Source organism: Ahaetulla prasina, chromosome 2, assembly GCF_028640845.1.
Source record: "Ahaetulla prasina isolate Xishuangbanna chromosome 2, ASM2864084v1, whole genome shotgun sequence".
Lineage (NCBI taxonomy): Eukaryota > Metazoa > Chordata > Lepidosauria > Squamata > Colubridae > Ahaetulla > Ahaetulla prasina.
The window spans coordinates 71161503-71184963 of record NC_080540.1 but is presented as its reverse complement, the minus strand read 5'-3'; the positions used below and the strand labels follow the sequence as shown (position 1 = coordinate 71184963).

The window sequence follows — 23461 nt, the reverse complement described above, 5'->3', positions numbered from 1 at the left end:
TTTTAAATTGTTTTATAGGGCAGCTCCAATTATTATTGACATATAAATAATAACTTAGTTGAATTTGGCAAAATGTTTACTTAGCTACACAGTCACTAAGCAAACCACATGAAAGAGAGAGAGGGAGAGAGAGGGGGGGGAGAGAGAAGTGGGGGGGAGAGAGAGAAGATTGTTGGTTGCTGCTGTCTCATTTAAAGTTCTATCATTCAGCAATGCTAGTGTTACTCTCAGTTTTTACCGTCAGGTGCAAAAATTTAGTGCACATATTGGTTGGAAAATGATTTTTATACTACTGTTTACTACATGTTATTATCATCGTATTTGTGAACAATCATTATCCAAGTCAGTTGCTAAATGGAGACTACCTGTATTACACAGCTTACCTATAGCAATAGGAATTACCATCAGTATAATTAAAATATTTAAACATCTTTTAAACCTTTTAGGAAGTTGTCCAGCTGTCTTTGGACTTTGTGAAACAACTTTGCTTAAAGATCCAGGCAGAGAGGCCAGGTAAGAAATTAAAAATAATGGCATAGCTATTTGAACATAAAGTTGAAACAGTATTTTCTTGGCTCATCTCAACTCATGTACAAGTTGATTCAGTTTTCTTTAAAAAAAAGAACAGAAATATAGTTTGCTCTTTTTTCCCCTAGGTTTTTTTTTCCAATTTCCCAATCTCGTTTATTGCCCTGTTATTCCCTTGAAATCTTCCATACAAGGATTATTACTACCACTGTGTAAAAAAAAATAGCTTTACGTAGATTACAACCACATGCTTCTTGTCTTGTATTTAGCCCCCAAATTTTTAATGGTGTAATTAAATCATGGGACAGATCTTGCTTATGTAATTATTTGTTCAGTTATTAGAATAAACATCGGTGTTGCCTTCAGTATTGGTAGTCCTCAACTTACAATCATTCTCTTAGCAACTTTTCAAAATTACAATGGCACTGAAAGAAGTGACTTACAACCAGTCCTTGCAGTTAATGACCATTGCAGCATCTTCGTGGTCAGGTGATCAGAATTTGGGTGTTTGAGAACTGACATGTACTTACAATGGTTGCATGTGATTGCCCCTTGTGAACTTCCCAGCCAGCTTCCAACAAGCAAAGTCAATGGGGGAAGCCACATTCACTTAACAACTGCATTGATTAGCTTAATAAACACGGCAAAAATGGTCATAAAATTGGACATGACACACTTAAGAATCACACTTAAGTTTAGCAATGGAAATTGTAGTCTCAATTGTGGTCATAAATCAAGGACTACTTGTAATTTTTTCCTACAGTGGAACTAAACAAACTGAGATTTCAGAACTGTATATTGCCTTCTGAAACTCGGTTCTTGAGTCCCTCCAGAAATTGCTAACAAATTTTAGTTAATGTGTTGTATGGAACAATAAGATAAATTATGTAATTTTAATTCAACACAAGTTGAATTATGCCAAATTTAGCCTTTGTTCCCAAGCTAAATTTTTTGAGTTTGCCCCTATAAGGCCTCTTAACTGCCATGTATGGTCCTGAAAATGTTTGTGTAGCTTGATCTCTCCTCTCTCCTCTCTCCCTCCCTCTCTCTCTCCCTCTCTCCCTCCCTCTCTCTCTCTCTCTCTCTCTCTCTCACACACACACACACACACACACACACACCTGTCTAGGTACTTGTATACATTGGCTTCTCTTTTCTCCTGCTGTCCCTCATTTCATGTTGGAATTGGGTTTTCCATTGTTATTGAGTGTTGAACGCATAATTAACGTGGACACAAATACTTCAATGTGGTTGTAATTGTGAATATATGCTTACAGATCCCTCAGACATAAAACCCTCTATTCTTTCAGAGTTTTCAGGTGGTATCTATGGAAAGTTATTCAGGACAATAAAAACAGGCTAGGCCATCAAATACGTAAATAGTACATTTTCTCTTCTCAGAATAACCTGCCCTTTTAAAAGAGAAAAATGTAGCAGTATAATGATATATTGTTTGATGCTAAAGCTGGCTCAACTTGTATTTAGTTACAAAATAATAATAAAAAATCCCATACAGGCTTTGCTGCAACAGGAAGCATATCTCTTAAATATTTTCTCCAAAGTTGAGTCAAAATTTCTTTAGTTAATGGTATATAATTTATTTGTACCTATTATATTTCTTGGATGAATAATTAACAACTAATACATTGCATATTTGATACTATGTATGGCATAGATTATTTTTTATTTCTGTTTTTATATTAAGTAGACACCTTTCTCCAGCATAGTATAAATCAAAGACTCCCCTGACTTGAGTTTGATTGTTTGTGATTAAATAAACATGTCTATATTGGTTATTTGGTATCAATATGGAAGTGACCTACCACTGTCTTCTTTCTGATTCCTCCCGCCACCCCCCCCCAGCTTGCCTATAAATGTAGGATTTCCTGGTCTTCTATCCCAAACTTAATCAGAGCTGAGTTGATTAATCGTTTAAACGTTTACAAATCACCCAAGATTGATTAGAAGATACTTATTTACTTTTGAAACAGGTTGATAATTCAAGCCTTCTTGACATATAACCCTGTCTACAGTGCAGCTAAGATTCATATCATGATTCCAAATCCAAAGTAAATTTTAAGATCTTGTATTTTTCAAATAATTACTTCGATAATTTTTCAGCACAATTGTTACATAGATGCTGGAATACTTGTATAATTGAACAAAACCATATCTGATTACTTTTCCCCAAGAGTACTTACAATTTTTATTGAATATGAATAAAAGACAAATATGAAAACATTAATTAAAAATAAACTGGGAAAGATTAAAAAAATGTAAAAAGCAGTACAGATAAAGAAAGAAGAAATGAAACAAAGATAATCAAAGAAATGAGTTACGATCTTCATTGCAATATATTATCCCTCCTCCCTTTCTAAGATTATGTTGCAAAGATCCCTTGTATCCCATTTTCAGCCCCTTTTAATTTACAAATCCAAAACTAACTTTCACTTTTTTCCATTTTCAACAAAAAGTCTATAATTTTTTTAATAGTTTTTTTTATAAAAGTATTTAAATTTATTTTGATCAAATAAATCAATTGTATCGTCTTCACAGTCCATTCTTCTGTTGCTTTTAGGAAACATTTCAGACATGCATTTTAAAATGTAATAACATGCTTTGGGTAAAATGCAAATAGCATTCAACTTAGAAATGCATTTGATTGAAATTTGTTTTGGCAGTTTGGGGAAGGTAATAACAAAGTTACTAGTCTCCTGTATTGAATAGCATGGAAAGTTTATGTGTGCCGAGCACAATAGTAGGTTCTGTGTTTGTATTCCACCCTTCCTTCCTTGAAAGAGTTCAAAGCAAAAATTATATACTCTCAACTATTTCTATGAGTTTGTGCTTATTTGGTAATTTGTAGAGATTTCATTGTGGGTTTCCCATACTGAATGAAACCCAGTAACGACACTATTAACTACAGAAGGTTTTTTTCCTCAAATAAAAAAAATACTGAAATGCCAATGGCTTATTGTTGTTTTGCTATTTTAAAACTTTCAAGAGAAGAATGATGTTTACCATGTTTTCTAGAAATCTTTCTCAGCTAATACAGTATTCTTTTATTTGGTATAGTATAGTATCTTGATGCCTGTATATCCATAGCTTGAGCCTGATTCCTTGCAGGGATTTGACTGATCATAGAACATGGTATTAAAGAAAAGAATTCTGTTAGTATCAATGGAAGGCCTGAGAATCATTCAAATTAACTACATGAAGGAGTAATTGATGGCTGTGTTTTTATTTGTGGTGCTCAAAAAGTTGGAGTATTAAACATGGATGTAAGCAGTTCTCCTTTTTTTTTTAGAATCACGCTGTGATAAAGAGATGGATGCTCTTAGTGGTTATGCGTTGTGCCTTCCTAATCTCACCAGGATGCATTTTGTTGAACATCGCCCTAAACTTTGTATAGAAATTAAGGTGAGTACATCAAGAATTCGATACAATCAATACTTTGTGTTCACATTGTTGCTTTTATACCGCTTTAATTTTATTAGCTGAATGAATGAAATGTTAAACAATGTAGAAATATAATTTCAATGTTTTGTTTCAATTAGAGGAAGTAGCTATAAAAGATGAAATGGCATTTTGCAACGTATTTAAAATCGTAGAAAGTTCTGAAGCCCATTTTAATCAGGCATAATTTTTTAAAATAGAACTATAATGTGGGTCACTTTGTATACCATCCTGATGGCTACTTCTCACAAAGGAGGTAGAATGAAATAGTGTCGTTAGAGTGATTTTGTTCCAGTATTCCTCCTTAATGTCATTAAATACATTGACATTTTTCTTTTTGGGTGGCACTTATGCAAATTTAAATGTTTGAAAATTTTAAGAGTTAAAAGTGTTATAGCCATTTAGATTTATGCCAAATAAGTAATACTTCTGGGAATGTATCAATCATTTTGTAGCAAGAGTAAAACAGAAATGTTTATTTCTGCTCTTTCTGTGTCTTAGGGTTAGAAAGTTTGTGTACTGCTTTTTATAAGAGTTCACTGAAAGGCTGAAAAATCCTAAAGACCTTACGTTACTGGGAGTGCATAGGGGAGGTTGGTATTACATTTAAATATAAGTGAAGATGTCCTAAATTTTAAATTGCACTTTTTCTTGCAGCCAAAATGTGGCTTTCTCCCCTTTTCCAGTCATGTTTCACAAGATATAAAATATAAAGTTTGTCGTTACTGCATGCACCAGCATCTAAAGGTAATGTACAACTTAAGTGAATTGTAAGCTTTTGATAGCAGAGTGGAATTAATACTCAATTTGAATATGGTACACATGATTATATATAAGGCAAAACTCATTCCTTTTTCAGTTGTGAAGGCCTTTTTATTTACATTAATCTACACTGTCATGTAGCAAGCATGAAAATGCTTTTGTTGGGAAAAGTGTGAAGAAGCAGAATGTTAGAGATGGTAACTTTCTTAAACAAAAGGCACGAGCGGAAGTGTCAAGAGTTATTGATGAACTCCCAGCTTGTACAGTTCTGGAAATTAAATTAACTGGAAATTTGAGGAATAAATGAATGCATATTTAGGAAGTCATATGTTTTGTTTGTCAATAGGTAGCAAAAGGAAAATGGAAACATTTAAGTAAATATTGTCCACTAGATCTATTCTCAGGGTAAGAAAATATATATCTTATTTTTATGTATATTTCCTTCATTAAGCTGTTTTTATTCTTCCTAATTGTTTTGAAGACTTATGCTGCTATATGAAATTTTAACAACTTTACTCATAACATGGAAAGCTTCAGTCTATTAATCAGTACAGAGCTGTATGATATACACAGTTAAAGTTATGGAAAGCTAATAATGTGGTAGTTGAAAAAATAATTGGAACAATTTTCAGGAAAAAAATGTGGAAAATATGGGTCTTACAAATAGCTTCTAAGTAGAACTGTCTTAAATATTAGAGTGGAGAATAGTTCCAATCATAAGGTCATAGACTTAGAAATGAAAGATGTGTTTGAATAAAATAAAAGATGTGCTTGAAAGTAGATCAGATAAATCAGAGTGAACAAGTTGATTTTAGTTATAGATTGATTACACTTCATTTTATTCAGGTTTTTTATATTTTAGAAATAAACAGCGAATGCACTTTGCCTTGAGAAACCTATTATATGAAGCACAGAATAATTTAAAAATATTTAAGGTAAGGTGCTCTGAATTTTTCAAGAATGCTTTTGTTCTTCATCCAGCCTACTTCACTTTCTTATTTTTGTTCTAGTATGCTTAATTAGGAAGCAGCTTCTGAAGGTCCAAGCTCCCATCTCCATGATTTAAATAAAACCGCAATCAACACTTTACTTACTGGGCAAATTATTTACATTGATGTTGTTTGAAATAATCCTTTTCCTTTTTTTATTTTCTGAAAATAATTCAGAAATATGCTTAATGAACATGACTTGGAAGTTTAAAGCAGAGAAATATTATAGAAGAGGAAAAGCGAATTGAATCTGCAAATTTGGACAGAAGTATAAAAATGATAGATCTGGTTGAGAATTATGAAGCTCATTTGAGAAAGCATACACTAGTTAGAAGCTGTAATTAGCATATATTTTTGGAAGTCTAGATGCCCCTTTGTGACTGTCTTGGATTAAAATTGAGCAGGGATCAGTTATATCATGTTCACATTTCTGTAACTATAAGACGCTCTGACTATAAGACACACTTAGCTTTTGGGGAGGAAAACAAGAAAAAAAAATCTACCTCTGTGTCCCAACAATTTGCCTCCTTGCAGCAAACAGCCTGGTCAGGTTCAGCATAGCCTGATTTAGCATGAGCAGCTGATTGGTGGTTGGGTCTGCCTCCCGGAAAACTGCCCATCAGCTGTTCCAAGATGCGGGGATCGCCACTGTCGATGCCCATCGCCACTGCTGCCTATTGCCCCCTCTGCTCACCCCATTTTCGGCCTCCGCCTGTCCCCATTTTTGGCCTGTTCCAGGTCGCGGGGATAGGCGGCAGAGGCAGCAATAGGCTGCAGCGGTGATGGACGGTGGATGATAACAATGTTATTCATCAATCGTTTCCCCCAAGTTTAGACCTTTATTCAAATCTGTTTTGCTCCTTTCTTGTAGTTCCACGAACAGACATTTCTACCCCTCCTTCAATAATTTATGTACTTCACATTTATTCTTCTTGTATTTTGAATTGCAAAAAATACACAGTACAGTACTAAGTCATCACCTATAGATATCAACCTCCAGTGCTTATCATGGCTTTGTTCAATTGAGGCTTTCAGATAGAGAAAATGTAGACTAAATTACCAGCCACAGTCTCCATCTGCAGCATACTCTGATAATGGTAAGATCAGGACCAGTTAAGTTTTTCACATATTGGCTAATATGTCGTACATTTTTAAAAAAATTCTAGTTTTACCCCCAAATAAACTTATGCCTGTTTTATGCAAGCTAGGATCTTAATTTAGAGACTATCTTGCAAGCCAAGTTACTATTCCTTGCATCCCACCTATGAAGTACAGGGGGTATAATCAGAGAGTATAGTTGGGATATCCCTTTTGCAACAGCTGAATTATTTTTGTTACTATTTTAAAGGTATTAATTAACTTCTTTTCTGTTACAGAACGGTGAATTAATTTATGGTGGCAAAGATAATGAGGATTCTCTCTCAGATTTGAATGAACTTGCTTCCCATCTGAAACCTTTCTTCTTTCCTTCAAATGGCCTGGTCAGTGGGCCTCATTGTACAAGGACAATTCTGAAAGAGTTGATCCATGTAATAACAACAATTCTACTGAGTAATACAGATCCCTGTAAAGCAGGTGATTTGAAGACAGTTCCTGGCTCACAAGGAAGGACCTATTGCGAAGCCAGTGCTTTCAGTAAAGAGCTAGTGCGGAATGGTAAGAATTTGTGTGCCTTTTGCTGCAAGATATCTATGTCATTCTGGCCTCTTCACATCCCAAAATATACTATTTAAAATTTGCTTTGTTTTCAGTTTTAATACTTTGCATGCATTTGTTTAGAATGTGAAAACTGTTTGTTTTTTTAAAAAAGGATAAACTAGTCACTCTAAGGATGACTGGGCTACCTTCCAGAGAGAAGGAATTAAGCAGAAAGTTACTAGTAACTGTTATCTCTAATTAAACTGAACTACTGATAAATACATATTACATAATGGGAATAAGCCTATTCCCTTTTTATAAAAGTAGTGCTTTTTGCATTTTGTATAGTGCAAAATAAGCTACTCTCAGTGCTATCTGTAGTTAGATTTCCTTTCTATTTTCCTTTGTTACTACTACTAAGTTACATACTGAACACTACATTGTGACATGCCATTGTTCAAGACTAATGCATATGTCACTATAGAAAACCTAAAATTAATTTTAGGCATCTACTTTTCAAGAAATACTTAAATTATTAGTTTCTATCAACCCAACAAAAATATTGGTTTTATACTTGGTGCCACATTCATAATAAAATTATAGTATGAAAGAGATAATTCCATTATGTAAAATGTACTTTCATATACAAATTAGTTAAAGCAAATAGTCTGTTGCTAATTATTCCTTCTCCTGAATAATCAGAGAAAAATTGAGCACACACAAAATAATGAAATATTACTTTTCTAAGAACATTTCCCACAAATTCTGAGCAAACTTAGACAATGTTTTACAATATGGTATTTAGGATCATTTTCATAGAACCTTCTCTCTTATAGGGAAAACCATATTGAAATCTGATGTCACAGTTTCTCCTTTGGAAGATTTCTTTCATAGTAGAGCAAGAAACTAAATTGCAAAGCTGCTTTTTCCAGTTTTTGAAATCTGTGTTTGTATAGTAGAAGGATCGCACTTCAATTCTCTGCTGTTTTCGGTCAGAGAGATTGATATATCCATTGTAAAAACTGTCTGAAACTTATTTTTTTTAGCTAAAAACAAAATAGAGACCTCTGGCTTGCCAAAGGGATGTCTCCTTTACAAAACACTTCAGGCTCAAATGCTGGATACACTGGATATAGAAGGGGTTTATCCTTTGTACAACAGAGTTGAACAATACTTGGAGGAGTTTCCCAAAGAGAGGTAAGTGATACTGGGTTTCCGACCAGCAAATTAGTATGGTCATAGGAGACCTAAATATGCAGCACCTCTTAAAAGCAATAGTATCTTAACCCCTTTCAGTCTTAGAGTAGGACTTTATACTTAGGAGTGAGTATAGCGGAAGCTCCCAGTGTTGACTTTAAAATGCCTTTTTCCTGTTTGGCTACTTGTTTGGAATGCATTGTGTCCTGAGATTCCAGCTCATTAAATCCTTTAGAACTCAAAACGTGTAGCAACTTGATGCTGGTTTAGGTCTGGAGGTCGGACCTTTGAGAATGACCTTGTCACCTGACCCTAAATTGTACTATGCAGCTATGTCTACAATACAGTATTGTACAGTATCCAACTATAGTATCTCTGCTAAGTCTAAAATTTGTACCCTAAAATTCTCAAATTTAGTAGTTTTGTCATAATAATGAGGATTTGATTTCTCTATTAGCAAAGCAAAAAATAGAAATTGAAGTTTCTGTCCCAAAATAGCATTTTTTCCTGACATATCTGAATAATAATAAAAAAAAAAACCTAGAAAATTCAACTTTTTTTGGGGGGGGGGTTATCTTCTTCCTTCAGTTTTATTTAACAACTGTCAAAGAAACACTGCAAAATGTTTATTATTCTAATTGGTTTTAAGAATGAAGTTTTCTGCATTTTTCAAAGAAAATTATGGCTGTCTGATTTCCTTTAGATGCAGTTCCTCGAAAATGAAAACTATTCTTGCTATTTATAAAGATTTTATTTTTCACATGCTCAAATCATATAGGCAATATCCCTAAAATTTAAAGAAAATGAGAATGACAATTGATCTGGTGTAGGAAGAATATTTGTTTCCAATCATTGGTGACTTATCAAATCATATTGAGTAAACATCATACTACAAAATCTTTCTACTTTTTTTTTTAAAAAAATGCATTTTTGTTTTTCTTGTTTATATGCTTTATTTACTTTGTTCAAATTTTATATTATAAATAATTTGGTGCAAATTCATTTATTTATTCATTTATTTAAAATAAGGCCTCCCAGTGACCCTGATGGCATACAAATTAAAAATGAAATAGCCTAAGATACTTTTCAAGAATTTAGAGCTTCTTGGAGTAGAACTGTGATACATATTTTATGCAGTACAGTGTATTGGAAAGCCTGCATACCCCTGTTAAAATGCCAGTTTTTTGAGATGTAAAAAAAATCAGACCAAGATAAATCACTTCAATTTTTTTTCATCTTTCACATAACAGATAAGCTGTACAATTCAATTGAAAAAGAAACTGAAATCTTTTAGGGGGAAAATAATAGTAAGATCTATCTTGGTCTGATTTTTTTGAATATAAAAACTTGGCATTTTAAAAATGGTTTGTAGACTTTCTATATACACTGTACATATTTTGTTTATAGTATTAATAGTTATATGTTGTACACTTTTGGGGAACCAAAATAATTCATAAACCGGGGGAGGCATTGGTTAAGTAAGCTATAATATGGAGAAGAAACATATTAAGAAAATCTAATAGAGGGTTCTTCTTCCTTAAATAGCTCAGTGAGATCTGGGGATATTCAGTGAACATGGAATGTTAGCTTATTATTAAATGTGGGAAGTAGGGTGGTAAGAACCTTCAACCTTAAAAATAGCATGGCAGGAACCTTTATTGCAGTCATTCAACAAAACAAATAACCTTTTGCAGTTGTCATGTCATTGCAAAACCAAAGGCAAAATATTTATTTTGGAGAGTTCTTAGTTTGCAGTGTTGCTTTCTTTACTGTCTATTGTAATTTTAGGCAGCGGTCACTAGAGGGGACAGTAGCCTCAATTGTGACACACTTGAACTGTGGGAGCTGTGTTAAAGAAATAGCAACTGAAATAAGTTCGTTGCTATTGTTTCATGGTACAGAAATCTGTTTTACTTTCAGTTTTGGGTATCTGCATTTTACTTTATTTTTTAGGAACGTACTACAGATTGATGGGCCTTATAATGAATCATTCTATGAGAAATTATTAGATCGCTCAAGTGAGGATGATGGAACAATAGCATATGCGTTGACAAAGGTACCTTATTTTTGACAAGACAGCTTCAGTTATTTTAATCAAATTCTTTAAATCAATCTTATATGTACAATTGTACATATTTACAATTTCATGTGCAAAAGCATTAAGCTTTTGCTAAAGACACAGGAAGATTAAAATGTAGCATGATGGAACTACTAAAGTTAGTAGCATACTGTATATTGTCCTTTAGAAAATAGAAAAGAACACAGGATGCCTTGTTGAGCTATCACTGTCACCAGTTACCCTCTTCAACAAAATACTGTGGGATAAGGAGGAAGAAATTAAAAGACCATCTAGGCATGTAGTCCTGATTTTGTATTGTGTGTAATACTTTTATTTCCATTTCAATTTAATCCTATCCTTGGGTAAGCTTTTACTGCATTTACATTCAAATATTGTATATTGTTTTGAGAATATAAATATACCAAGTAAAATTGAGATAGAAATGCCTTTAATAACCTCTATTCACAAGAAGCAACATACTGAACCTTTTACATTAAAACCAGATTTTTTTCTCTAATTAGTTTTTCCTAACTGAATTTACAATGTAGTTTTCATATAAATCCTTAAATAGGGAAATAGCTACACATGCATACACACACATATACATAGGTATATGTACACGTGTGTGTGCATGCAACTGGATAGTGTAGTGGTTAAAGTGATACACTTTGATTGGGAGACCGGAGTCCAAATCCCAGCTGGCATCTACCTAACCCTAATCCTTAAAGTTTCATCAGTTTATCTCAAATTTGAGAGCGAGAAGAACTAGGAGAGTCATGCCAGCTCAGATGTTACCCAGATTAAAAAGGTCCACTGGAAAAGTACCACAGTCTGAAGGAGGAACTAGAGAGGATGTGGAAACTAAACACCAGTTGTCCCAGTGGTGGTAGAGGAACTCAGGATTATGATTCCTAAGTAGGGAGAGAAGCTCCAACAGAACCAAAGAACGACATCAGAGCTCTCTGTTAGGAACAGCTAAGATGCTGCTCAGAACCCTCAAACACCCAGGCTGGTGTTTGATAGATGATCTGAGGTTGAGGAAGATACAAGGCACCCGTAAGGTGCGAATGGTTTATTGTGATTAGACAGGTGATAGCTAGATGATTAGATAGACAGATAGATAATAAGAGATGGATGGATGGATGGAGTTTTTCAGTTCTTGTTGCCTGGTAGATGACTATAAACTTGATTTTTGTTACAGGTACAGCAGTATAGAGTTTCAATGACAGCAAAGGACTGTTCCATAATGATTGTGCTTTCACCTTGTCAACAAGATGAATGGTAATGTCTAAGATAATTTTTTTTATTTTAAAAAAACCCCAATATTTATCTATCTACAAGTATCAATTCAGAAAGTGCTGAATTAGCTTACTGCCTATATTGATAGTAATCCTCCACACAGGAAAGGTAGAAAGTAAGTAACATGAGTGAGGGTTAACTGCTCAGGTCCTTTCCTCCCTGCAATGTAGCAGTATCCCTGTCTATTCTCTGGGACTGATCTGGCAGTAGAATCCCCCAGGCTTATGGTTTTAGGATATTTCAGTCTGCCATCTCTGATCCCGGGGTTAGAGGTAGTACAGCAGTTCACAGCCTCCATGGCAGCCATTAACTTGGACCAAGTAATTCATGGCCCTACTCACATCGGGTCATAAAGGGATATTGGAATTTTGGGAGATTTAGCAATCTTTAGAATGATGGCCATTAATTTTAGCACATCATGGAAACCCTGGTTCTTGATGGCTGTCATGTTTTGGTCAGTTGACATCTTAAGAGTTGCACAGTGGAAAGATGAACTCTCCAGATAGCAAAACTTTTTGTTTGATATCTGGATAAAAGGTAGTGATTCTGAACTATCTGACAAATTGAAAGACAAAAAGGACAAATATAAAAAGTGGAAAGAGGGGCAAATAACTAAGGCAGAATATCAGCAAATAGCCCGAGCCTGTAAAGATGAAGTGAGGAAAGCTAAGGCTCACAATGAACAAAGGCTAGCGACAAAAGTAAAAAATAACAAAAAAAGTTTCTTCCAACATGTTAAAAACAAGAAAAAAGTCAAGGAAACAATTGGCCCATTGCTGGGAGAAAGTGGCAAGAAGATGACAAGCAACAGGGAGAAAGCAGATCTACTTAACTCATATTTTGCATCTGTCTTTACACAAAAGGAAAAAACAATCCAACCTATCAAAAACAGCACTACAAAAAACAGATTAGAAACACAAGTTAAAATAGGGAAGAAAATGGTAAGTGAACACCTGTCTACCCTAGACGAGTTCAAATCATCAGGACTGGATGGATTACACCCCAAGGTTCTGAAGGAACTGGCAGACGTGATCTCAGAACCACTGAACTATATCTTTCAAAGATCCTGGAGCACAGGGGAGCTGCCAGAGGACTGAGACAGAGTGGCTGTGGATGCCGGCATCCCGGTACAGTCAGCTGCAGCCGCGGCTGACTGTTGGGGGCGAGTCATTGGCCCCGATGGAGAGGGTGCGCAACTTGGGCGTCCTCCTGGATGAACGGCTGTCCTTTGAAGATCATTTGGCGGCCGTCTCCAGGAGAGCTTTTTACCAGGTTCGCCTGGTGCGCCAGTTGCGCCCCTTTCTAGACCGGGATGCCCTATGCACGGTCACTCACGCCCTCGTGACGTCTCGCCTAGACTACTGCAATGCTCTCTACATGGGGCTCCCCTTGAAGGGCATCCGGAGACTGCAGTTAGTCCAGAATGCGGCTGCGCGGGTGATAGAAGGAGCCCCTCGTGGCTCCCGGGTGACACCTATCCTGCGCAGACTGCACTGGCTACCTGTGGCCTTCCGGGTGCGCTTCAAGGTGTTGGTGATCACCTTTAAAGCGCTCCATGGCATAGGGCCGGGCTATTTACGGGACCGCCTTCTGCTACCGAATACCTCTCACCAACCCGTGCGCTCTCACAGAGAGGGACTCCTCAGGGTGCCGTCAGCTAGGCAGTGTCGTCTGGCGACACCCACGGGAAGGGCCTTCTCTGCGGGGCTCCGCCTCTGGAACGAGCTCCCCCTAGGACTTCGCCAACTCTCGGACCTTAGAACCTTCCGTCGTGAACTTAAAACACACTTATTCAGGTGCGCAGGACTGGATTAGATTTTTTAGTTTTTTAAATTTTAAATTTTAAATTTTGTACTGATTTTAATTGGTTTTGCTATTTTTAGTTAAATTGGCCGGTTAAATATTTCATTTTAAAATTATTTTAAATTTATTGTCTATCTATGTGTTTTAATAAGGCTGTACACCGCCCTGAGTCCTTCGGGAGAAGGGCGGTCTAGAAATTTAATTAATAAATAAAATAAATAAATAAAAGAGCTGATGTAGTTCCCATCTTCAAAAAAGGAAAAAAAACAGATCCAGGAAACTACAGACCTATCAGCCTGACCTCAATACCGGGGAAGATTCTAGAAAAGATAATCAAGCAACGAATCACCAAACACCTAGAAGCAAACAAAGTAATAACCAAAAGCCAACATGGGTTTGTAAAAACAGATCATGTCAGACTAATCTTATCGCATTCTTTGACAAAATTAGTAGACCAGAGGAATGCTGTCGATATAATTTACTTGGACTTCAGTAAAGCATTTGATAAAGTAGACCATAACCTACTACTAGATAAAGTAGAAAAATGTGGGTTAGACAGCACCACCACCAGATGGATTCGTAACTGGCTGACCAACCGCACTCAACGTGTAGTCCTCAATGGAACTACATCCACATGGAGGGAAGTATGCAGTGGAGTACCCCAAGGCTCTGTTTTAGGCCCAGTACTCTTCAACATCTTCATCAATGACTTGGACGAGGGGATAGATGGGGAACTCATCAAATTTGCAGATGACACCAAGCTGGCAGGAATAGCCAACACTCCAGAAGATAGGCTCAAGTTACAGAAAGATCTTGACAGACTTGAACATTGGGCGCTATCTAACAAAATGAAATTCAACAGTGAAAAAAGTAAGATTCTACATTTAGGCAAAAAAAAACAAAATGCACCAGTACCATATATGTGGTACCTTGCTCAATAGTAGTACCTGTGAGAGGGATCTTGGAGTCCTAGTGGATAACCATTTAGATATGAGCCAGCAGTGTGCAGCAGCTGCTAAAAAAGCCAACACAGTTCTGGGCTGCATAAACAGAGGGATAGAATCAAGATCACGTGAAGTGTTAGTGCCACTTTATAATGCCTTGGTAAGGCCACACTTGGAATATTGCATCCAGTTTTGGTCTCACGATGTAAAAAGATGTTGAGACTCTAGAAAGAGTGCAGAGAAGAGCAACAAAGATGATTAGGGACTGGAGGCTAAAACATATGAAGAACGGTTGCAGGAACTGGGTATGTCTAGTTTAATAAAAAGAAGGACTAGGGGAGACATGATAGCTGTGTTCCAATATCTCAGGGGTTGCCACAAAGAAGAGGGAGTCGGGCTGTTCTCCAAAGCACCTGAGGGTAGAACAAGAAGCAATGGGTGGAAACTGATCAAAGAAAGAAGCAACTTAGAACTAAGGAGAAATTTCCTGACAGTTAGAACAATTAATAAGTGGAACGACTTGCCTGCAGAAGTTGTGAATGCTCCAACACTGGAAATTTTTAAGAAAATGTTGGATAACCATCTGACTGAGATGGTGTAGGGTTCCTGCCTAGGCAGGGGGTTGGACTAGAAGGCCTCCAAGGTCCCTTCCAACTCTGTTGTTATGTTATATTATGTTAATAAGGAAGCCTAGGTCAGAACAATCTGCATGTTCACCTTTGATTTAAACACAATCACATTATTAAAAATTAAGATTATATTTATTTCTAATGTTTATATATTTTATTTGAAGTGGTGTACTAAAAGAGCAACAGTAAAACAATAGTGCATAAGTATCAACAGTAAGCATTCATAAGAATTGATCCATTTGTATTTCAGAGCCAATAAAAGCAAAAACAATCAGCCTCTAAGAGCCTTCTGAAACAAGCAAACTTTATCAAGCTTTCTGAAGGCCATGAAAGTGGGACTCACCCTTTCCTTGGGAGGGAATAAGACCCCAGAATGAGTACCTGCTCTTATGGCCCTTCCTATTGAGCTTCACAATAAGTAGGGACCTCATTTGGACCGAGTGGACAAAATCTGTCTGGAAAAGATAAAGAGTCATGTCCCCTATTTTTGAGCCATTTACAACTTTATATTGGAACACACCAGCAGCCCATGTTGCTCTCACAGCAGTGGTGTTATATTGCAGCATGAAAGTGCTTGGTTTTTCAATCTAGTTTGTATTATTGCTACTACTGTAAATTTTGAAGTCCAGACATTCAAAACATGGGAAGTACCTCTGGAATTGGTATTAGCAGCCAAGTTGTTTTCTGAGGGTGTAATTATTAATTATATGTTTTCAAACTGCTAAATTTTGGAAGCACATGAATAAGAAAATTGGCATATTTCCTGTATAACAGTATTTCCCGTATAACAGTAGCAGAAATAGTGTCTTTACTTTCCAAAGTATTTTAGAAACAGTCAATTTCAACATGAGAAATTCCAAGATATAATTTTAATAATAGATGTAAAGCTGTGTATGTTGCTGTATTCATGAATAGGTCTTTATTCAAGTTTAGAATGTAATGCATTTATTAGAGAATCAGAATAACTTCCTTTATTCCTAGGTTGTCAGTGACAAAATAAGCTATGTGAAAATTGCTACTTTAAGATAAGCTTATGGTTAACCTCTCATGTAATTTATTCACAAAGCAGTACTGATGGTATAATCATTTAGGAAAGTTTGAAATAAAATGGTAGGAAAAGTTTCAAACAAATTTTTATACCACATTTCCTACTGGAAAAGCTGTATTTTATTTAAAACCACAAGTACTTCTAAAATGCAACATCAGCTATAGCTTGTCACCATTAGGATATAGGTAGAATTTTCATATATGAGGATGAACAGAAAAAGATGATTTTCCCCTCTCTGGAACACCAAATCATAATTATTGTTCTTATTTAAATTGCAGCTCTGAGCAGAGGTCAGTGGTTCTAACATCAAAATCAAGATTTACCTTTTCAGTTTCTGTCCTGGATTTAGACCTGAAGCCATATGAAAGCATTCGTCATCAATATAAGCTTGATGGGAAGATAGTGAACTATTATCTGAAGAGGACGCAAGCCAAAGATGACTCAGTAATGTCAAATCTTTTAAAAGAAAATGAAGACTGCACACTAGTCCTCCATAAAATGTAACTGGCTAAATATTTAACACAGAGGAAGATTAAGTTATGGTTTTTTTATTATTATTTTCAGTTGTGCTTTCAATTTATCTACCTTTCAGAAACACAAAAAACCCCCCCAAGATTGCCTTGAAGAATGCATTTATTGTAAGACAGACATGTACTATTAGTTTGAATGAAATGACTATTCTGTGACTGTAGAAGAGAATTTGATTGTTCAAATGCAGAAAACCGTATCCTTATTAAAATTCTAAATGCAGCTATAACTATATATGAATTGCTGAGTATCATTTGTTTAAAATAAATGAGGTGATCTGATCAAATTTCAAAATTCTTGATTAGAAATAATTCTAGATTAATGCTTCTTAGACTGCTGCTTGCATATGTATTGTCTCATGTTCAGTGATCTTATGTAGTTGTTCTCTGAATTGTTCAAAACTTATTAAAAAGATTTAATGTATAAAGAACCCCCCCTTCTTGAATAATGATAAAAACAATGAAAGCAAATTAGCTCCCTTATTAATCAGGTTTTAGAAATTATGTAATGTAAACTGTTACTATTACAATTAGCCATTTTCAGCAATTCTTTGCTGCATATGCCTCATTAATATTTAGATGCCTCATTAATATCCTTTTCAGTTGCCTAAGCCATTCTGAGGCTTCAATGGGTAACAATTGAGAAGTTCAAAATATTGCCATGAATTTTCTCTGGGTAATTGTTTTTATTTTTCTGTCTGCATTTTTGCTTGGCTTCTCTTTAGACCTTCAACAACAGCCATTTGCTTTGCTAGAGCATACAAGTTCAGTAGCAATTGGATTTTTTATCCTGAGCTCAACATTATTGTGGTATTAAATGTTCTCAGCAAAGGGAGATCTCTCTCTGTCTACAAGAGTTGTTAGGGTTTTTTAAAAAAACCACCTCTTGCACACACAAAAAGAAAATAGTGAAAAATGCCTTAGGTTTTGCAGTGGAAGGCCTAGTCTTTCCCTGCTGTGCTGCACAGTGGCAATAAGGGTGATTTGAAGAGGCAATGACATGTCATTTCTAATGCAGACTATGTAATTGGACCTCTGAATTCAGAATTTTGGATTCTAGGTAACTACTTATAGGTTATTTTAAAACAGGAAGAGAAATTCTAGAATGTTTAATGGTAAAAGTTAAATGTTAACTTAGGTAGACAAAGGATTCTTACATGCTGTGAAAAACTTGAAACCAAAGCTGCTTCAGCTATTGAAAAATCGCTGGATTGGAGCCAAAGCTGTCTTGCACCAGAGAAAGCTGTACATCACAGGCTCTCTAAATTATGTTAGTGAGGCAAATTCCTGTAGATTTGATTTTGGTGGGCTTGACAGTGGGCAAGAAGAATTAAGAAGTGAGCAAGAAGAGCCTTCTCCCATCCCTGCCCTCCTTTATGTAAGAACGAGTTCTGCAATTGCTTCTTTGATGCCTACCACTTTTTACAGCCTGGCCTTTAGTGGCACAATCTTATCTTTTGACTGTCATGTATCATCACTAAAATATGTATCTGTCGGAAAGTATCCCTAAAAATCTATAATGATATTTTGTGTGGATTCCAGTTCATTTGTTATTATATTAAGTTTAATGTTAATATTTATGAGTATCTCTCACGAGTTCTGCTCCTAGATCTATTAATTAAAAAAACCCTGTATTTTGTGATATTTATTCACCTTAATTCTAAATCTTGTCCTCCTGAGCTTGTGGGCTGCAAATCAGTGGATGTCAGGTAAGGGCATAGTTCTGGAATTTGAATCCAATAAATTCGTAATGCACAATTAAATGAACACAACATTTAAACATATTGGTAACTGTGAATGTTGCTAAAGTTTTTCAAAGATATTTTATTGAAATATTCATTATTTCAAAATTATAATTCAAAGCATTTTCCAGAAAGGCTACCATTCTTAAAGCAAATTAGTAGTAACGAGAGATATGCGAAGCATTTGAAATTTCAAAATGTTTTGAAGTAATAACAAATGATAAACAGCTGTGCAGCAATGGGCATTTGATTTGGATAGGTATCACCTGCAATATGCAATCAGCAATCGATCAAACTCTGCATCTAGAAAATGCATATAGGGCAAGATAAGCTAAAAATCTTGCATATAATGCTGTTTTGCTCACTGTTCTATGCAAGTCTGTGGCATTCCATGTGTGAATCCCAAACTTACCTCCAGAAAACAAAATTTGTAACCTTAAGTAGAAATTCTACTTTTGGCAAACTTAAGGTAGAACCATTTTGGGCTGACATGGTAAGCTGCTACATTTAATTAAAGCTGCATTGGCAGGTATAAAATGATAAGTGCTCATTAGCCAAGCTTTTTAACTTAGATTGTTATATCTTACTGTCTATAACTAGGAAGGCATGGGATGCAAATATTGATTAAAATGCTCAATTTGAGCATTTGTATTTGAAAACTGATATAAACTTCGCTTTTTCTAGAAAAACTATTACAGCACTTTAAAAGAACAGTGAAAACATAGCTACTTATCTACTTGGGTCGCATTTAAAACAATTGATTCTAGGAAATTTAAATATCGAAAAATAATACTAGAATATGTAGGCAAGTTATAAGCAGATCAGTGCCATCATTTTTGCTCTTTTCTGTACTCATTCTTCATGGAGCATGTGGTTAATAAAATTCAGCTTATGCTTTGTAAATTAAAATGTCTCATTTCTATTTTACGAGTATAATAAATCTGATTTGCCTTCAATCACTGTTTATGGAAAAAGTAGTAGGTGTGCTACTGTATGATGCTCCCGTAACTTAATTTTAATTACTATCAAACTGTTCTGTATTCTAGAATCACTGTTACATATATACATACAGCTGTGAACTGAAACTGCCACTTTTTTTAGACTTGAATTTATCAGGCTGATCTGAGGATGTTTTAGGAACTGATGTAGAAGGGGAAAAACCACTTTGATTCAGAAAGTTAATTTTTTAATGAAATGCATTCTACTTGTATCTGATTTGACGTTTTGTATTTAAAAAGCTGTATTTATTTGTCATGACAATTTATATATATGTGCCATAATTGTACAGATAGCATGTTTTATGGGTATGGTTTCTAAATGGAAAATAACTTAATGTTTATATTCAATAAAATGATAGATGCGTAACTGGTTTTCCTGGCACTCATTTGCATTCGGAAATTGAATTGATCACAGTTTCAATGGAGGCCTGTATCCCAACCATATGCAAGAGGCTTCTGAAACCTTGCGGAGCATCTGATGCAAATTTGTCAGCTAGAGTGCCTATAAGAGGAAATGAAATTGAGAGTTAAAACTTATTTCAAGTACAAATAGTCTAACCTTGGAATTCCTTTCTTCCTTGTCAAAAATTGGTGTCAGAAATTGTGTTGAAAAAAGCCAAACTGCTGCCCAGATCTTAATGGATGCACAGCTATATCTCTATGGAGATGCTCATTCAGGTCAGGATTGTCCTAAAGGTGCTTTTTCAAAAGGCAAATGAAATTTTTGTTTTTTCCTTGAAGACTTTTCACTTCTCATCTAAGAAAGACAAAGGTCACTCTTTGAATACAGCAAAGTCCACATTCTGGACAGAAACGACCACTGGTTTGAAAGAGGGGTCAAAGAGGCCATCCGTGTTAAAATTGAACAGCCCTCACTCAACAGCAGGCAAGGGATACCACCTATCTCCTGTTTCCCACACAGTCCTTTCAAGAGCTCCAAGAAGATTCAACAACCATTTCCACTCTGATTCAGGTGACCCTAAAGGAACAGATAAACCTCGATGATTTTCAGAGAGAGTGCTAATGATCTCATGACTGCAAGGAATATAAAACCTTCCATTCCCCCCCCACCCCCCCATTCAGTTAGAACTGAAGAAGCTTTATGGATAAGAAATGAAACATCCTCAAGAAAAAAACAAAGTCCAGTTGCTTTTCAAAAAGCATTTTTGGGACATGCAGAGCTATACTTTTTAACTGAGCTGTCTCATGAAAATTACTGCCTCTGGCCTGGCAGGAATGAAAATGTTCAACCCACTGGGACTATTTTATATCTTTTTGTATCTTTGGAGTTTCTCCAAAAGGAGGGACTGTTGAGTGGCAGTCAACAATGTAAACATAGTAAGAAGATTATCAAAATAAAATGAAAACTGAAGAAGACGGTTGTAACATAATTTTACCTTGTAGTGGTATTTTGTGCAAAAGATCCAAAACTGGCATAATATTTCCTTTTTCATCTACCTGTATCTTCCAAACAATCATTAATTCAAATCTATAAAAGTCAGAAAACATAATTAAAATGAGTGCGAGAGGGACATACTCTCACAGATAAAGTAGAGAAAATTAGCTGCATAAAAGACTTTATTTTAAATACTCTCATCTCATGCAAAGGCAATTTGGAACTTGGTAGTACAAAATATAGTGGCTTGAATTCCTGGGCTTGGTACAGTTTACTGGTGGATGAAAACCCGAAAATTGTTGAAAACGCATAGTACCTCAATTAGATTTGGTGCAGCCATATTGGCTTTTTCTGATTTCCCTTGTTTTTTCCCCTAACAAAGTTGTACCTAAAAGACAACTAGAAAGAAGCTGTGTGAAGGAGATTGGGATCTGTATCTGTGTCAGTACAAAACCTCTGGATACTCAACAAAATTGGATCAAATTTGAGGATGGGGTGAGGCCAGGGGCCAGGGGCTCTTGAGAAAAATATTTTCTCCCAATTCTCCCTATGAGAGAGGCAGTTGGACAGGGGTTCAGAATGTTGCCATCGAAGTCCCCTTGTCATATGACCAGAGTAGCAAGAAAGCGACTCCTTTTCTTTTTCTTATCCTGAACTTCCTAATGCTCACATAGATACAACATAGGCCCCTTGGGGAAAGAAAAGAATCCAGAAATGATGCTGTGGATACTTTCCCTACCTTGCTTTGTTTGGATTGCTTTAGTTTCATTATTTTTTAGAACTCCCATCTATGTTGAGCTCTTTTTCCCATTTGCTTTTCCTGCCATGGAATTATTTATTCCTTTTTATTAAAATAAACTTTGTATTTATTTTTGTGACTGTTTTTACTGTTTTACTGTTTTAAATCGTTTTATAATTTTAGAATAAGTAAGCTGTCCAGAGTCACTGGTTTGAGTCAGGTGGCTGTAGAAATGGAATAAATATAGTTTTTTAAAAAACCCAAGATATAATTTTTCCTATTAAATGATATTAAGGCTCACAATGAACAAAGGCTAGTGACAAAAGTAAAAAATAACAAAAAAAGCTTCTTCCAACATGTTAAAAGCAAGAAAAAAGTCAAGGAAACAATTGGCTCATTGCTGGGAGAAAGTGGCAAGAAGATGACAAGCAACAGGGAGAAAGCAGATCTACTTAACTCATTTTTTGCATCTATCTTTACACAAAAGGAAAAAACAATCCGACCTATCAAAAACAGCACCACAAAAAACAGATTAGAAACACAAGTTAAAATAGGGAAGAAAATGGTAAGTGAACACCTGTCTACCCTAGACGAGTTCAAATCACCAGGACCGGATGGATTACACCCCAAGGTTCTGAAGGAACTGGCAGACGTGATCTCAGAACCGCTGAACTATATCTTTCAAAGATCCTGGAGCACAGGGGAGCTGCCAGAGGACTGGAAAAGAGCTGATGTAGTTCCCATCTTCAAAAAAGGGAAAAAAACAGATCCAGGAAACTACAGACCTATCAGCCTGACCTCAATATTGGGGAAGATTCTGGAAAAGATAATCAAGCAACAAATCACCGAACACCTAGAAGCAAACAAAGTAATAACCAAAAGCCAACATGGGTTTGTCAAAAACAGATCATGCCAGACTAATCTTACTGCATTCTTTGACAAAATGACAAAATTAGTAGACCAGAGGAATGCTGTCGATATAATTTACTTGGACTTCAGTAAAGCATTTGATAAAGTAGACCATAACCTACTACTAGATAAAGTAGAAAATTAGCTGCATAAAAGACTTTATTTTAAATACTCTCATCTCATGCAAAGGCAATTTGGAACTTGGTAGTACAAAATATAGTGGCTTGAATTCCTGGGCTTGGTACAGTTTACTGGTGGATGAAAACCCGAAAATTGTTGAAAACGCATAGTACCTCAATTAGATTTGGTGCAGCCATATTGGCTTTTTCTGATTTCCCTTGTTTTTTCCCCTAACAAAGTTGTACCTAAAAGACAACTAGAAAGAAGCTGTGTGAAGGAGATTGGGATCTGTATCTGTGTCAGTACAAAACCTCTGGATACTCAACAAAATTGGATCAAATTTGAGGATGGGGTGAGGCCAGGGGCCAGGGGCTCTTGAGAAAAATATTTTCTCCCAATTCTCCCTATGAGAGAGGCAGTTGGACAGGGGTTCAGAATGTTGCCATCGAAGTCCCCTTGTCATATGACCAGAGTAGCAAGAAAGCGACTCCTTTTCTTTTTCTTATCCTGAACTTCCTAATGCTCACATAGATACAACATAGGCCCCTTGGGGAAAGAAAAGAATCCAGAAATGATGCTGTGGATACTTTCCCTACCTTGCTTTGTTTGGATTGCTTTAGTTTCATTATTTTTTAGAACTCCCATCTATGTTGAGCTCTTTTTCCCATTTGCTTTTCC

General features: G+C 35.7%; 2 protein-coding genes across 3 annotated transcripts in view; one reads left to right on the top strand and one right to left on the bottom strand.

Moving 5' to 3' along the window:
- Positions 1-19923, top strand: part of IPPK (inositol-pentakisphosphate 2-kinase) — a 34711-nt gene extending 14788 nt beyond the window's left edge. Inside the window, exons 4-13 of the mRNA XM_058171338.1 lie at positions 447-513; positions 3836-3948; positions 4642-4731; positions 5093-5151; positions 5609-5681; positions 7112-7391; positions 8420-8570; positions 10524-10626; positions 11831-11910; positions 16631-19923. Coding sequence (XP_058027321.1) covers positions 447-513; positions 3836-3948; positions 4642-4731; positions 5093-5151; positions 5609-5681; positions 7112-7391; positions 8420-8570; positions 10524-10626; positions 11831-11910; positions 16631-16856 — 1242 coding nt within the window. The 3' untranslated portion in view covers positions 16857-19923. The remainder of the gene's footprint in view (positions 1-446; positions 514-3835; positions 3949-4641; positions 4732-5092; positions 5152-5608; positions 5682-7111; positions 7392-8419; positions 8571-10523; positions 10627-11830; positions 11911-16630) is intronic.
- Positions 19924-19928: 5 nt separating this feature from the next.
- Positions 19929-23461, bottom strand: part of CENPP (centromere protein P) — a 167533-nt gene continuing 164000 nt past the window's right edge. For both annotated transcript variants that reach the window (XM_058171335.1, XM_058171336.1), the window contains exons 9-10: positions 21017-21108; positions 19929-20121 (exon numbers count right to left, since the gene is read on the bottom strand). In XM_058171335.1, coding sequence (XP_058027318.1) covers positions 20003-20121; positions 21017-21108 — 211 coding nt within the window. In that variant the 3' untranslated portion in view covers positions 19929-20002. The remainder of the gene's footprint in view (positions 20122-21016; positions 21109-23461) is intronic.